The 14,494-nt window shown below is 43.6% G+C and overlaps 1 protein-coding gene across 1 annotated transcript in view; it reads left to right on the top strand.

Moving 5' to 3' along the window:
- Positions 1–2,330: 2,330 nt before the first annotated feature.
- LOC135917510 (transmembrane protein 185A) overlaps positions 2,331–14,494 on the top strand; it is a 34,123-nt gene continuing 21,959 nt past the window's right edge. The window contains exons 1-4 of the mRNA XM_065451087.2: positions 2,331–2,734; positions 2,905–3,081; positions 4,707–4,914; positions 13,266–13,349. Of these exons, the coding sequence (XP_065307159.1) occupies positions 2,697–2,734; positions 2,905–3,081; positions 4,707–4,914; positions 13,266–13,349 (507 nt within the window). The 5' untranslated portion in view covers positions 2,331–2,696. The remainder of the gene's footprint in view (positions 2,735–2,904; positions 3,082–4,706; positions 4,915–13,265; positions 13,350–14,494) is intronic.

Raw genomic sequence — 14,494 nt, 5'->3', positions numbered from 1 at the left:
CAGCCCCGGGTGAACCAATCGACTTTCCGAGAAAAGGAATCAAGGCAAAATTATTGGACGTTAATATGAACAACAGTGTTAGGGAAAAGATACACTCTAAAAAAAAGTTGACACCATTTGGGGTGTATATCTGCCACGCAACAATAATCGTCATCTGCCGTGCTTGCGCGTTTCCTTTCTTGAATACGCCGCACCCGCTACTTTCTTGTCGGCAATTAATGCTATGTCATATGCTGATAACGCGCATGCTGTTCGCTATAATTACTAGGAAGTACCAGGCTCGCAGCGTTAGAGAAAGTAAATGCGGACAAGACAGATGACGTTGACTAGCAAAGAGTGTCAACTTTTCTTAGAGTGTATATATATTGCCTATGAACTCAGACTGAATTGGGGAGACCGGGAAGTTTTTACCAATGTAATCTCCGTCGCTTGTCTGGCGATCTCCTTCAACGTGCCAGCATGCGAAATGAAGTATAAACATATACTCTAATTTAATATGGTATTTGCTATTTAGATCGTATTCGACCTCAGAATTCACTCTTAAACATTATCGAATAGCCATTTCCGTTCGAATGTAACGCATAACAACACTTTTGAAATCTCGAAGCTAGGTAAGGGGCCAATGCAAGTGAGGATCTTACACTTGTGCTTGGTGTGTCAAGCTCAATTAATTGGATTCTCACGCTTGGTGTGTCGTCTTCTCTAGCTTACGTCCGTGTCATTTTTTTTTTTGCGCAATATCATTTGAGTAAAAGCCCGAAAAGAGTACTGTGCCTGCCGGTTGCACGGAATCCCTTTCATTTTGTATCAGCCAGAAAAGCGGTCGCCAGGTCTCATTGAAGAAAAAAGAAAAAAAAATGGCTGAGGCTTAGCTTGGTTAAGCCTAGTCAGATGCGAAGCATATTGGTGGCTAAACAAGTAACTTGTCGCGGAGCCGCATACTGAGCACGTTGCTTGGCCAGACGTTCTTCCCGCTTTTCATCAGTCTCTGTAGCACGCCGCAACCTTCGCTTCTCATTCCAACGAGCAGCTCTGTCTCCAGGAGCCATCTCACCTCGTGAGTGTCTAGCAGAGGCAAGCATCGCTCACGCCGCGAGCGACGGCGCGAGTTGGAGCCCCGTTTCTCCTCTGTCGTGACGTCATGGTGTCACGTGGTATGGCATGAGTACTCAAGGTCATTGAAGGCGACACCGCCGCGCCTGAGGGCTGGGTTGAGCTCTAGTAATATGCTTCGCATAAAATACTGCTCTGTGACGAATACAGCCGCTAACGCTTAGATTTTTTTCTGAGAAAAGAATACAGCCAACCCGATCTGAAGCAGCCCGGAGTTGTGATCATTATGCAGGAACCTCAATGCACGTGCGCGCACGCACGCACACACACACACACACACACACACACACACACACACACACACACACACACACACACACACACACACATAGTACATTTGCAAACCCAGCGCTTTCCGTGCACATAAAGGATGTGCGAACGCGGCAGGAGAAACCATAGCAAGCAATCCGCGAGCTCCAAACGTACGCAGGGCCTCCAAACGTACGGAGGCCCTGTGTCGCACCATTATTTTTCCTCTTGCCAGCAACAACTCCAGGCTGCAGCGACAGATGACACTGCAGTAGACCAGCGTGCTCATGTGTACTGCACTTACATGACAACACGAACACGCCGTAACTTTGCCTCCTGAACCAACTCCTGATGTCAGAAACAGTATTGTCATTATTTTGTTCACAATATCGTAGGAATTAAACAAAGATACAGTTATCGCACGCATTTTAGTGTAGATAGTCGCACTACTTAATTTGCGTAATAATAAATGGCTAATTACAAACTTGGCGTCGGCTTATTCTTCGCCCGGCCAAATATTGTAGAAAGCAATGCACCGCGGCGCATGAAAAGCTTCACCGCTTTCAGAAAATTTCGTTTCTCTGCGATTTTAGCTCTTGCCCAAAAAGCGCTCAGCTTTGACAACTCAACCATGTCAACGGACCTTCATCAAGAACGAACAAGCTAGCTCGCTTGTTTTCAGAGTTTTTTTGTAGGAAACTTTATTACATCTTGCAAGTCCCCGTAGAGTTAACTAGAAGTGTAGCTGGAGTTGTTGCAAGCATTAAAGCTGTTTTTCTTGTAAACAATATGGTCAATTTTAGCCGTCTGCCCATTGTGGTTATTACGCGAGATTTGTAACACGCCCTCGGAGGAATTACGGAAAGAAGTTCAAGGATCGAAACACGTTGAAGCAATGGTATGGACACCATAGCAATGGTTCAAAATACTTCCGTCGCTGTGGCTCCTGCCGTGGAGGGCAATCCACAAGCCATCCAAAGCCGTTTTTGTCTCTGGCAGAGCATTTTCCCCCCCCCATCTGTTTTTGCTCGGAAGGACGATAGCAAGCAATAGAAAGAAGAGCCACCAATGCGTATAATTTAAAAACACTGTCAAGCAGTGATGAGCGAAGAATCCTGTTGCATAGTCTTGCGGAACCATGTTCTTCAGCGTTGACCATGACCGAAAAACTTGGAAACTTGTAGCGCATATTGCTTGGCGACTGGCGTGGGCCTGCATTGTGCGATAAGTGATCTTTAGATGTAGGAAGTGCAACAGACAAGTGATTTTTTGTTGTTATCGCCACCTCATCGCATGGCGTTCAAGTTGGTTCTTCGTGCCTCCAACCTGATGTTATGAACCTTCAAAGTCTCTTTGAAGACTTCAATCCTAGGTGACCGGCTTACACCGTTCCGAACCAGCATCTCGCGCTCTAAATCGCCTGTCCAGCTAAATGGGTCAAAACCCGCACCTTTAGTAAACTTTCGCATGCCGTAGGCGCTAAATTTCTAGCTCTTCTGGAGTTCTGTTCGCTGATAGAGTTGTACCTCGATGTCTTTGCAGTCGTTTTCTAGTTCACTGCTGCCTGCTAGCGTTCACGCTGCTCTTCTCGTTGAGGCTCGATGGCGTCATCTCGTGGAACTACTGGGTCGTGTTCCTTCCCCTTTGGATCTGGAAGTTTATGGTCATCGTTGGAGCCGTGGTGGGCAGCTACGTGTGGTGGACGCACCCACAATACAGGTATTGGAGTGCGATGCGCAGATTGGTCGGACCGTTAAAATGTGACTTACACTTAACGGGGAGAGTTAAGCCGCAGTGCTGGAACTTTGTTGTGAATTTTCGGGATCTCCGAGTCTAGTTCAGTAGGAGAAGAAAGCACGCACGACTTGCTTTGCACAGCTTCATCTAAATTAGAATTCGTTGGTGGCAATGAAACTTGGTAGCTGTGAGGTACGGGCACTGCTATGGAATGGTGGCGAAATGTGTTTAAATGAAAGACAGCCTGGAGAGAAAGAGGAACTTTAATGGGAGTAAAGTGGAGTCTTATCCGGTGCGATGCCGGAGCACACAATGTCTGTGACTGAGCACACAAGTTGTATAACTTTACCTTAGAGCATTTGTTTTACACTATTAATGAAGTCAACAAAATCTGCAGCATACTTACATGGTGAATTCTATCAATTCTAGACATGCCACACATCTGCAATTTAAGGGGTTCGTACAGCTGTATTTCTGTTGCTTTGCATAGTTTCAGCACAAGGCTATGGAGATTTCGTGCATTGTAGCCATAGTTGCTGCTGCGCCTCACAAATAACCGAATTTGTCACTTCAGCCATACGATAGTACTTCAAGCACATGTCACCGGAGTTCTGAAATTGTTTAATGTGATAAGCATGTTTGCATTCTGGGCCTTCACTTTTGTTTGTAAGACGGTGCCAGTGCCAACACTTCTAAAAATTTAAGTTGGGTTCACATTGATCCTCTTTCTTGCACTTCACCATGTGACAGCTTTGCATCTATGCCAACCCTTTAGTCTTGGTCTTTTGGCTCTAATGAGTAGCTATTAATTAATCACAGCATGGAACCTTATCTGCTGCAGCACGCAGGGGATAAATAACGATGCAATCTTTTATTGTGGGGTATTTATACATAATTTTTTTCGAAGACTGGCTCTTCAGACATGGTGTTCCAGTCTTTATTAGTAAAGAGGTGTGTATAAAAACATATGACAGGTACAACCACAAGTAATGCAATTGCACTTCGAAAAACAAAAGCTGTTGTATTTATGTGCCGGGCTAACAAAATTTCATGTGATCAGTAAAATTGCAACTACATCGAATGTTGTCCTGCTGGCTAGGTTATTGTAATTCACTACAATATATCTTCTTTAAGTGCCGCACATTGTCTCTAGAATCTTGGCTGGGTACGGCCCTCACGAATCAGGCTGATGATGGCCTGCTAAAGGTTCATACTGTTTCCACAACTGTAGCAGAGAGTAAGAGAGGCATAAATGACATAGCTCTACAGTAAATGACCTCAAACGCCGGCCCATTGTTTCTGATCAGCGCTGACCCACACAGGACTCCCTTCTCTAGGGGTGAAATGCCACCGATCTGACTGGAAACACTGCCAACACAGCCGAGATGATGCATCTCACAAAGAAATAATGGTGCAGCATCGCCAGAAAAGCAGCTAGCGTCATCTGGTGGCAATGGAATTAACTCCACTTTCTGCGGGACGTCTTGAACTTTTTTTTCAAAAATTGTGCCTTCCAAAGTGGCGGTGCTGCCCTTACATAAATATGTATGGCAGTTTATTGCTTAAGATTTCATTGCATTGAAGTATTGTTGTTTACTTTTATGAAGGAATGAAGGGGATGGCCAGGTCCACTACCAGGCAATGGTCATCAGCCTGTTCCTGCAGCTGCTGCTCCTCGTCTTTGAGGTGCTTGCCTGTGACAACCTTCAGAATGATCGGCACCTCTGGACTCTCGTCTTTATACCGCTCATCTTCATCTCGGTTCTCTCCATTGCCGTGTGCATATGGGCAGTCAAGCATGACCGCTCCTTTGAGGTGACTGCAAGTTCTGCTTACTCCCTTTACTTTTTCTTTGTTCTAGCTGCCAATGTCCTTTAGGTGCTCTCACTCAGCATTAGTTGTGGGCATTTGTATGGGAACTTCTAGTGGTGCATAATGTGGAAGAGGGTTGCCGGTGACGAAATTTGCTGAGTTAATTTCACTCAATTCAAGTTAAATGCATTCCTTAATGCTTATAAAAGAAATCATGGGTCACTGTGCAAGCCCTCTTCTCATCTTTTTGTTGTTTGCTGTTACTAACTGAGAATTAGATTTGGTCAACAAGTGGCATCTTGGTTGCATTGCAGAGATGTTAAAGAGACACAAATAAAAACAATTATTGAGAAGCATTAGTGAACTACCTTTGTACATTAACAAAACAGGCACTCTTACCATGAGAAGAGGCTTAGTAAGCCAGAAGAAAGGCGAAAACGAAAGATGGGGGTGACCCCACTTTATTCACACCATCTCACCATGACATCATGGACTTTGATGCCACCTGCTCAAGCCTAGCTGAGTTTTTATTCATAAAAGTTGGCCTGCATTGTATATTGTAAAAGATCCAGAGGCAACGTTCACCAAGTTTCAAGAATTTGTTTAGCCACAATGACCCAAATACGAAAAGACAGTTTGAAGTTCACGACATACCGGTGCCATGATTCTTGCGCAAAATAAAAAAAAGCTGAACTTTGGTTTTTATTTTCCTTTCTAGTAACTAACTTCTACCCCCAAATTAATGAATATAAAGATTTGAAAGAATCCTTCATCAGTCTAAACTGATTCTGCTTCTTCTTTTGTGTTCCTTTAAAATAAGAGCAAACCAAAAGCACCAAAAGCTAGTTATGGAAAGTGCATTGATTTGCATAACACAGTGGCAGAGGAACACACATGGAGTTTGGGTGTATTTCTCTTCTTTTGTGTTACACAAGTCAGTGTGCTTTCCGCTAGCAGGGATGCCATACCGACTTGCTCAATCTTTAACTTTACTGAAAGCTGGGCAAGTTATCATCATCATTTATTTTCCCTGTCGGGGTATTACATGGGGGGGGGTTACAGAAGATAAGAATAGAAATAAATACATGGTTACAGTTTCCTACAAAACTCCGCCTGTGGATTCATATGAGAACAGAAAAAAATATATATACTAAGAGGCAGACTGAATAAAATGCAAATCAAAGCAACAAAAGCAAAGTCACAATTTGAAACTGCAATCGTGAAAGAATGAAAACACAGTAAGGTCATTATAAGGTTAGGGTTTGAAGTGATCAGTAAGCAGCTGTTTAAAGATAATGGGGTTACGTTCATTGACAACTCTAGCCGGTAAACTGTTCCACTCTACGATGGTGCTAGGCAGAAATTATTTGTTAAAAGAAAATGTTGAACCGTGCAAACGCTGGTTGCTGCAAGAGTTAAAAAGGTGACGAGATGTACAGGTTGGTGGGATTAGAAGCTTTCCATGTAGTTGAGGAAAGTTATCATATAGTCGGGGGAAAAGGCACAGCTTTGCAACTTTCCGATGGAACACCAATGGTTTGAGTCCTAAGGATGATTTCATCACACTGATGCTTTCTTCATGGCTGCACCTGAAAGTGATGAATCTAGCGGCACGATTTTGTATTTATTCTAAAGTGATAATTAAGCAAGCTTGGTGTGCGCTCCAAATAGCTGAGGCATATTCAAGTTTACTTTGAGTGAAAGTTTCATAAGCTAGTTTTTGTGTCCATGAGGGGCACAGGACAAGGGTATGCGTGACGTAACCAAGTGATTTAGTAGTGTCGGTAGCCAATTTTGTGATATGGTCTGACCAGGTCAACTTGCTGTTAATAGTGATACCGAGATAATGATATGATTCAATGGTGGACCTGGCTGTCAAGCTTGAAGAGTACGGGTAATTCTTGTTAAGAGTGTTTACGGGATATCTGCATAACTTTACATTTGGAGATGTTAAGTTTCTTTAATGAATCGGAGCACCAAGTTTCTATTAAGTGGAAGTCTTTTGTAAGCATTGCATGGTCGGTTTGGTCTGTAATGCGGTGATAAAGTACACAGTCATCTGCAAAAAGCCGTATAGAGGATAAAATGCCGTTAGGAAGGTCATTTATGAAAATGACAAAGAGTAGGGGACTGAGGATGGACCTCTGTGGTACTCTGGAGATCACGCTAGTAGTGGCTGAATGATGATTTCCGACAGTTGTGTACTGGAAGTGATTATTAAGAAAGCAACAGATCCATGACAATGTGAGAGGATTGAGACTGAGGCATGAAAGTTTAGACAAAAGTCGCTGATGGGGAACACGCTTGAATGCTTTGGCAAAGTCTAGGTATGTGACGTCAGCTTGAAGTGATGAGTCTAAGTTCAGGTGAAGTTCAGTAATAGATTCAAATACTTGTGTATTGCATGACAAACCAGGCCAGCAACCGTGCCGATTGTGAAAAAAGAAGGAATGATCACCGAGATGACATATAGATGAATATATTTGCTATTTGCAAATATATTATATGTTCTAGGAGTTTACAGGCAATGCTTGTTAGAGAAATGGCATGATAGTTGGAAGGATCAGAGCAGCTTCCTGACTTATATACCGGTACCACTTTACTAATTTTCCAGTCATTTGGAAGTGAACTGTTGGTAATGGACTGAGCAAAAATTATTTGTAATATTAGACTGGAAATTTCTTTCGTACCTTTTAGTATATTAGCAGTGGTGTCATCTGGCCCATGGGCACTAGAAATCCTTAGTTTTCGATGAGTTTCATAATGCCTTGAAAATCAATTGTAATAAGAAGCATGAGGGGGAAAGCAGAAGTTGGGAAAATCAAAGTCCCTCAGTTCAGACTCGTGAGTGAAAACATAAGAAAAATACGAGTTGATTATGTCTGATTGCTGATCAAGTGGCACGTTGGAACCATGAAGTTAAGCCAAGGAAATGTTATTGGAGCTATTGTTTAGTTCCAGAATATTCCAAAATACAATAACTACTCATAGCTGGAATGGTAAAAGCAGTGCAAGAATGATGCAGACAGAAGGGCAGAGGTAAGGACAAGACAAGCGCTATTTTGATTGTGCAGCACTTTCTTGCTTATGCAGCAGTCGTCTCATCTTTGCCTCTGCTCTTATGTTTGCATTTTTTTCGCACTTTGCTATTCCTGTAAACTGATTTCGACTCGTAAAATATCCTTTCTGAGCTTTGTTTACATTTCCTTATTCCACTGTGTTGACATGGGGTGTGCTTGCTGGTAAATTTAGTCTGCTTACTTTTGAATGTGGTGTAACTGTTTATATCGATTAGTAGTCAAGTAACTTCAAGCAAACATAGTCAGAATCTATGACATGTGTGCAGCTGGTGCAGTAATATCAAGCATCATTGATTGTAACTTCAGAGTCAAGTAACTGCAACTGATCACAAGGCAAAGCTTTGTGCCCTATAAATTTATGATTCGGTGCCATCACATGGCACCCCTGCCCCATAAGTGATGTGATTTTTAATGAGAATAGCTGGATCAGGGAGGTCAAACACCTTGCGATGTATATTGTGAACCCACTACCAGTGAAACCGTGATTATGTGCAGCTGTACTTGGCGTCTCAGCCTAGAGCGTGTATATAGCTGCACAGTGAACTAGCCCTGGAGGTAGTTGATAATAGTGGAGGCTTTTCGACACGGTGTCACTTTGATTCCGGCTGCGGAGTTGAATCTCGGCAGAACAATGTGTGTGGCATTAATATGGGCAGGAGAGACTTGGGGTGGGAAAAGGTGTTAAGGGTTTGGTATCAGGTCCCACTTGGTAGGTGTGCAGTAGGTTTCGGGTCTCATTGACAGGTAACCGCGAAGATGCCTTTCGAAGGTAGTGGTTGTTGCTAACGACTTGGGCCATGCGCAACGGTGGGATATCATTGTATAATAATGTGAATAGCATTCTTTTCCTACTTCTGCCGTTGTTATCTTCTCTATCATTCTAGCCTCTTGCACTGACCCAGTGGCCCAAGTTATCTACCTGCTTGAGCCACTGAGTAGGTGCTCCTGGTTATGATGCCATTGTTGCCGGTCCATTGTCGTCATTCTATCTTCATCATATCTTACTCTCGTCCCGCTGTCGTCATGCCTTCTAGCCTGACTCAGTGACCCAAGTTGTTTAATAGCTTGGGCCACAAGGTGTGGGCTCCTGGGTCGGTATAACATAAAAAGTCGCCGTTTTTCCCAAAAGGTGAAGCATCGATTGCGATAGCAAATCAGCAGACAGCCATACCAAGGAAGGATAGTACTTTTATTGGCCGTAACAACTTGTAAACATTCGCTTGCAAATTAAATTACCAAGCATAGTGTCTGCGTGCACAGCAAACATGAATGCATCAAACCTTGCTGTCAAAATGCTGGCTTGAGGAAACGCGGCAGCAGCAGCTGCAAGCGAAGCTATCATTGTACTGTATATTGCTTTAATTCAAAGTGAGCACCAAGAACCCACAGCACGCACAAAGCTACGAGCCGCCGACTCACTGAGAGTCTGTCCCCAATGCAGATCGCTCTCAAGATAAGGCCGCGTGACTGCGCGCAGTTGCCACATGCACAATTGCAGTCGGAGTAGAACACCGCCTTCCCCCAGTTGCCTTGCAATGTTGGGTTCCTCACACGTCACAGAAGACGGTGTGTTTCCTCTGCTTCCGTTTCTTTCGTGCTGGCGAGATTCAGCCACGATCTAAATCTCCTCTCTCACGTTTTCTCTCGCACATATAGCGTAGGGCGCAAGGCGATGGTGTTATTGCCCTTGGACAGAACCCTGCAGCGACGGTGCCACTGCCGGCAGAAATGTGCTTGGAGTGTCCATGTAGTTGCTATCGCGATAAAACTGGCCCTGGTTGAGATGGGGTTGTGGTCGTTGTGTCGCCGTCATTCCAGCTTTGTTATCGGACACTTGTCATGCCATCATCGTCATACAATTGTCCTGCATTCGTCATCACACCACCTTAGTAATGCCATCGTGTTCATTCCGTGCTCGTCATTCCAGCTTTGTGATATGCCTGTCGTCATGCTGTCATTGTCAGATCTTCTACTCAGACCCTGTGGTCCAAGTTACATTGCCAAATACCTTAAGCCACTATGTGTGTGTTTGGGGTTGTGATGCCGTCATGGTCGTTAACATTGTCGTCATTCCAGCTTTGTCATCGGAAATTCATTATGCCGTCGTAATGAAGCTGTGGTTTTATCATTGTCATTACTTCAGTAATGTCATCCAGTTGTCATGCTGTTGTCGTCATATCACCTTTGTCGTTCCATTGACATAGGTCTTTCTGTGCCATTTCATTGTAGTCATACTGTCGTCGCTCAGTTGTGATTATGCCACCCTAGACCACAGCACACACACACAAAAAAAAAGGCCGCTTCGGTTGCACCAGCCATTGGGAGGTGCAAGACGGGGCTCGCCTTACATGTGAGGCCTGAAATCACCCTTTGGAAAAGCAGCGAGAGCAGTCATTCTGTTCTAGTGGCACCATTTTGAGCTGGTGCCAAGTGCACACAAAGAAAACATAATCAAAACAAGCCTAAGATGGCGACTGTAGCCACGCCACATGAGGGAACTTTGAACAAATTTTGCCTCCCACTGAGCAATTTGTCACTCTCGTGGTGTTTTGCAAGCTGATTTTTTTCTATTTACCGAACGAAAGCAGTGTTAATAATTTGAGGGCGGGTGCTTTTTCTGGCTTTTTTTACCAATCTAGAACTGGCATCCCCCCTTCAGTATCGTCATCCCATTGTCATCATGCCGTTGACGTCAAGCCACCTTCTTTGATCTATCAGCATCATTACTTGTTCATTATTCTATTGTAATAATGCTTTAGTAATTAAATCGTGATCATGCCACCATTGTCATGCCATCCTCGTCATTGCGTCATTGGCACATGCCGTATTTACTCGAATCTAATGCATACTTCTTTTCCCTATAAGACGGGTCCAAAAATTACGTGTGTGTTAGAATTGAGTATGACCCTAAATCTGTGTTACCATATCGCCATATGGTGGCACCACTTGCATGGGCGCCACCATTTTTGTTTACAAAAACAACCAAGCGCCAGGAGTGATTGCTTGCATTGGAAACGCGTCATGGCTGCCATCTTTGTTGATTGCCAGTTTGAAGTGGCTGGCATGTTGCTACCAACATGTGACGACGGTTTTTGCACACTCAGTGTGCATTGCGTCATGTGCACCTTGATGAGAAAAATGCAGCAAAAACAAGGAAATCCACATCCCAATGATGTGGAATTGTTTATGGCGCTTGAGATGGCAGTCGCAGTATGGAGTGCCACGCATTGGGCCGTGAATCAGCGATTGTTCAGGAATGCACATCCCTTGCATCAAGAACACTGGTTTTGGTGCCATCTGCCGCTTGACAGGCATTGCATGTGGATTTGGTGCCTGATGTAGTATTTTGAAGAATTTTAACCATTTGTACAGTTCCGGTCAATAAATCTATTTTTCCGAGAAAATGCGCATTACTTTCATAATGGACCCTGTACCATTGTCATCATGCTGTCGTTTCACCATCATCATCACTTCAGTATTGTCATCCTCTTGTCATCATGCTGTTGTCATCACACCACTTTCATCCATCCATTGACATCATTTCTTGTTCATAATTCTATAGCAATAACGTTTTTGTCATTCAATTGTGATAATGCCACCGTTGCCATGCCGTCATTATCTCATAGGCAATGTAATTCATACTGTTGTCATCACGCTGCCTTGATCGTGCCATCATTGTCGTTCCTGCTTCTTCATCTGGTTTCATCATACCATCGATGTTGTGCCTTCAGTGTCCCACCATCTTTGACATCTAATTCTCGTCATACCATCAATAAAGGGAAAATCGGACATCCACCCGTTCGTAGCAGTTGCTACAAAGGGTTTCGTGATACCATCATCATCATGCGGGTTTCGTAATACAGTCAGCGTCCCACTGTTGTGATCATACATTCGTCTTCATCCCATTGTTTTCATGTCGTGGTCATGTCATCGTTGTCATGCATTTATTGCCACGTCGTCGTTGGTATGCCATTGTGTTTCGTCGTCATTGTAACTTTGACATCCAATTCCTGTGATGCTGTCATTGTCATATCGTCGTTGTCATGCTGTCATTCCACCATCGCCATCACTTCAGTATCATCATCCCATTGTTGTCATGCCGTTGTTGACATATAACTTTCGTCTATCAATCAATGCCATTTCCAGTTTGCAATTCTCTCGTAATCATGCTGTTGTCATTCAATTGTGATTACGATGGCACTGTTGTCGTGCCATCGTCGTCACATGTATGTTGTCACGCATTCTTTGTCACACCGTTGTCGTTATGCCATCTTGGTGGTGTCGTCAGCGTCATTCCCGCTTCTTCATCCGGTTGTCATCATGCCATCATCGCAATACAGTCGTCATCATCTCCACCCTCATGTCGTCACATTGTTGTCGTTAATCCATCGTTATAATTTATAAATCTGTATCTCATTGTTGTCATGCCATTGTTGTTATACACCTTTGTCGTTCAATAAATATCATTCCTGCGTCATTTCATCGTCACTGTGTCAGCGTCATACAGTCATAGTCATGCCTCCATGCTTATGGGCGTCCTTGGCAAGTAAGTGCCATATCAAAGTGGGACGATATTGTGGCTATATGTGGCCTATAGGCAAGACAACAAAACTGTATGAATTAACATTACACATGTTAAATAAATGTGACTTCGGGGATATAATGTGTCAGTACATTGCTCGATTTTTCGTTTCTGCTTTTGCTGGAAGCACTACTTAGCCATGATGGTTGAAGAAATCCACTCTGCATCCATCATGTTTACTCTACTGTAATAAACAAAAGTGATAGGGGTTAGGAAAGTTAAAGAAAAGGGCAGACTACCTTTTGTGCATAATTCTGGGCTACCGGCTGTCTCCGCAGGAATAATATTTGACTCTTTACTTAACATATTTGCGTGCAAATTTATTTCCCATATTGAAAGGGTGTTATGGGGCACATTCAATATATATTTTTCTAGTGTGTCTAATTTTATAGTGCACTATGCCGTCTTGTCTCTCTAGGTTTTCTGTCTATCACATGCTTTTCTTGTACTTGGGGTGACTGACTCTTCGTGAAAGTAAATTACCTTCAACTTGCTATATAGAGACCTTCTGTAGTGTGGCTTTTGTTTAAGGAACAGTGGTTTCTCTCTATGTGTGTTTCAAGTGTTTGTTTTCTACCCATTACTTGTACTTTAGGAGGTCTCTGGCATTTCTCTTTGTTGAAACTGGAATGGTGCAAGAGGTTGCTTCTGGGAGTTAAACTATTTTTGGTATCTTGTTTTTCTTCGCTCAGCTGGAGCTCTTCTGTTCTGTGAACGTGCTGCAGTTTATATTCCTGGCTCTCCAGCTCGACAAGTTCATCCAGTGGAGCTGGGTGGTAAGTTCTGGACCATGGCAGCTGTGCTGCCTGGTGTTTGCTCTGCTTTAGTGTTATGATATTGTGATTTTAGTATTGCAAGGCAGTGGATATATCTTCCGCAAAAAGGACTTTCTCAGATACTGTGCAGCTTTGCCTTTTAATTCTGGTTCTTTTTTTTTTCTGTCACACCAGTTTTGTCATACAAAGTTCTGTCAGCGCTGTGAATGCTTGAGCAGTGGTTATGACTGAATGCAGTGATGTAAATGTGAATTGCTAAAAATTTATAACAATAAGTCCTTGTATTTGAAGGGGCCCTCACCAGGTCTGGCCATTTTGAACCGACAAGCGCAGTGCATACAATGCGTGCTTGCAATTGTGCCTGCAAAGTATTACACTGCTACGCAATGCGAAAAGAGCTGAAATTTCAAACCAAGTTCCCTACGCCCTCCTTCTCGCAGGCACCATGCTCCCAGCCGAATAGTCAACGTCAGTCGTGCATGTGTTACCTGCATAGTTAGCCGTGGTGTCATGTCACTCACAATGGCACGTGACTTTGAGAATTATTCAAGGCAACAGCAGCTATTTGTTTGATCTGTTGGTTCAATAGACGAATTAAAGTTTAGAGTAATAATAAAAAGCACAAACAGAACGTTTGCATGCCTTTGTTTTACTTTGTACCATAGCAAGAGAGATGCACTTCCATTTTGTCTGCTTGTTCCCATGTTGTGCTGCTGTGCACAGAGAGAAGGAAATTGTCATTTTCTACAGTATACCAGTGCGCGATCATTCTCTGTCATCTGCTTGCGTCTGCCTCAGTGTTCGTGTAGCACTGACTTATGCCGCTAGTCAGGTGTTCTTGTGCGCACCGCGCAAGGTTGTGCGCTGTGTGAAACAAGACAAATGCAACAGCTCGCATGCAAGACCGTCACCAAAAGTGCACCGCACAGCAAAAAGCGAGGGGGGAGGGGAAAGAAAAAAAAAAAGGGCGGTGCCCGTGGTATATGCGTACTGTGATCCTCCAGCTTTGGTATGGGAGAACGCAGGGAAGGAATTTCTCTTGTGGAGGCTAGATGAGGGCAAGTGGACAGAGTGTCTGTGTTTGTGGTGACGCTTGCTTCCTGAGATCATGGGTTTGCGGCACTGAAATATTTCTATCTCTGCTG

The sequence above is a fragment of the Dermacentor albipictus genome, chromosome 3 (assembly GCF_038994185.2).
Source record: "Dermacentor albipictus isolate Rhodes 1998 colony chromosome 3, USDA_Dalb.pri_finalv2, whole genome shotgun sequence".
Classification (NCBI taxonomy): Eukaryota; Metazoa; Arthropoda; class Arachnida; order Ixodida; family Ixodidae; genus Dermacentor; species Dermacentor albipictus.
The sequence above is the reverse complement of the archived record's forward strand: the minus strand, read 5'-3'. Positions and strand labels throughout refer to the sequence as shown.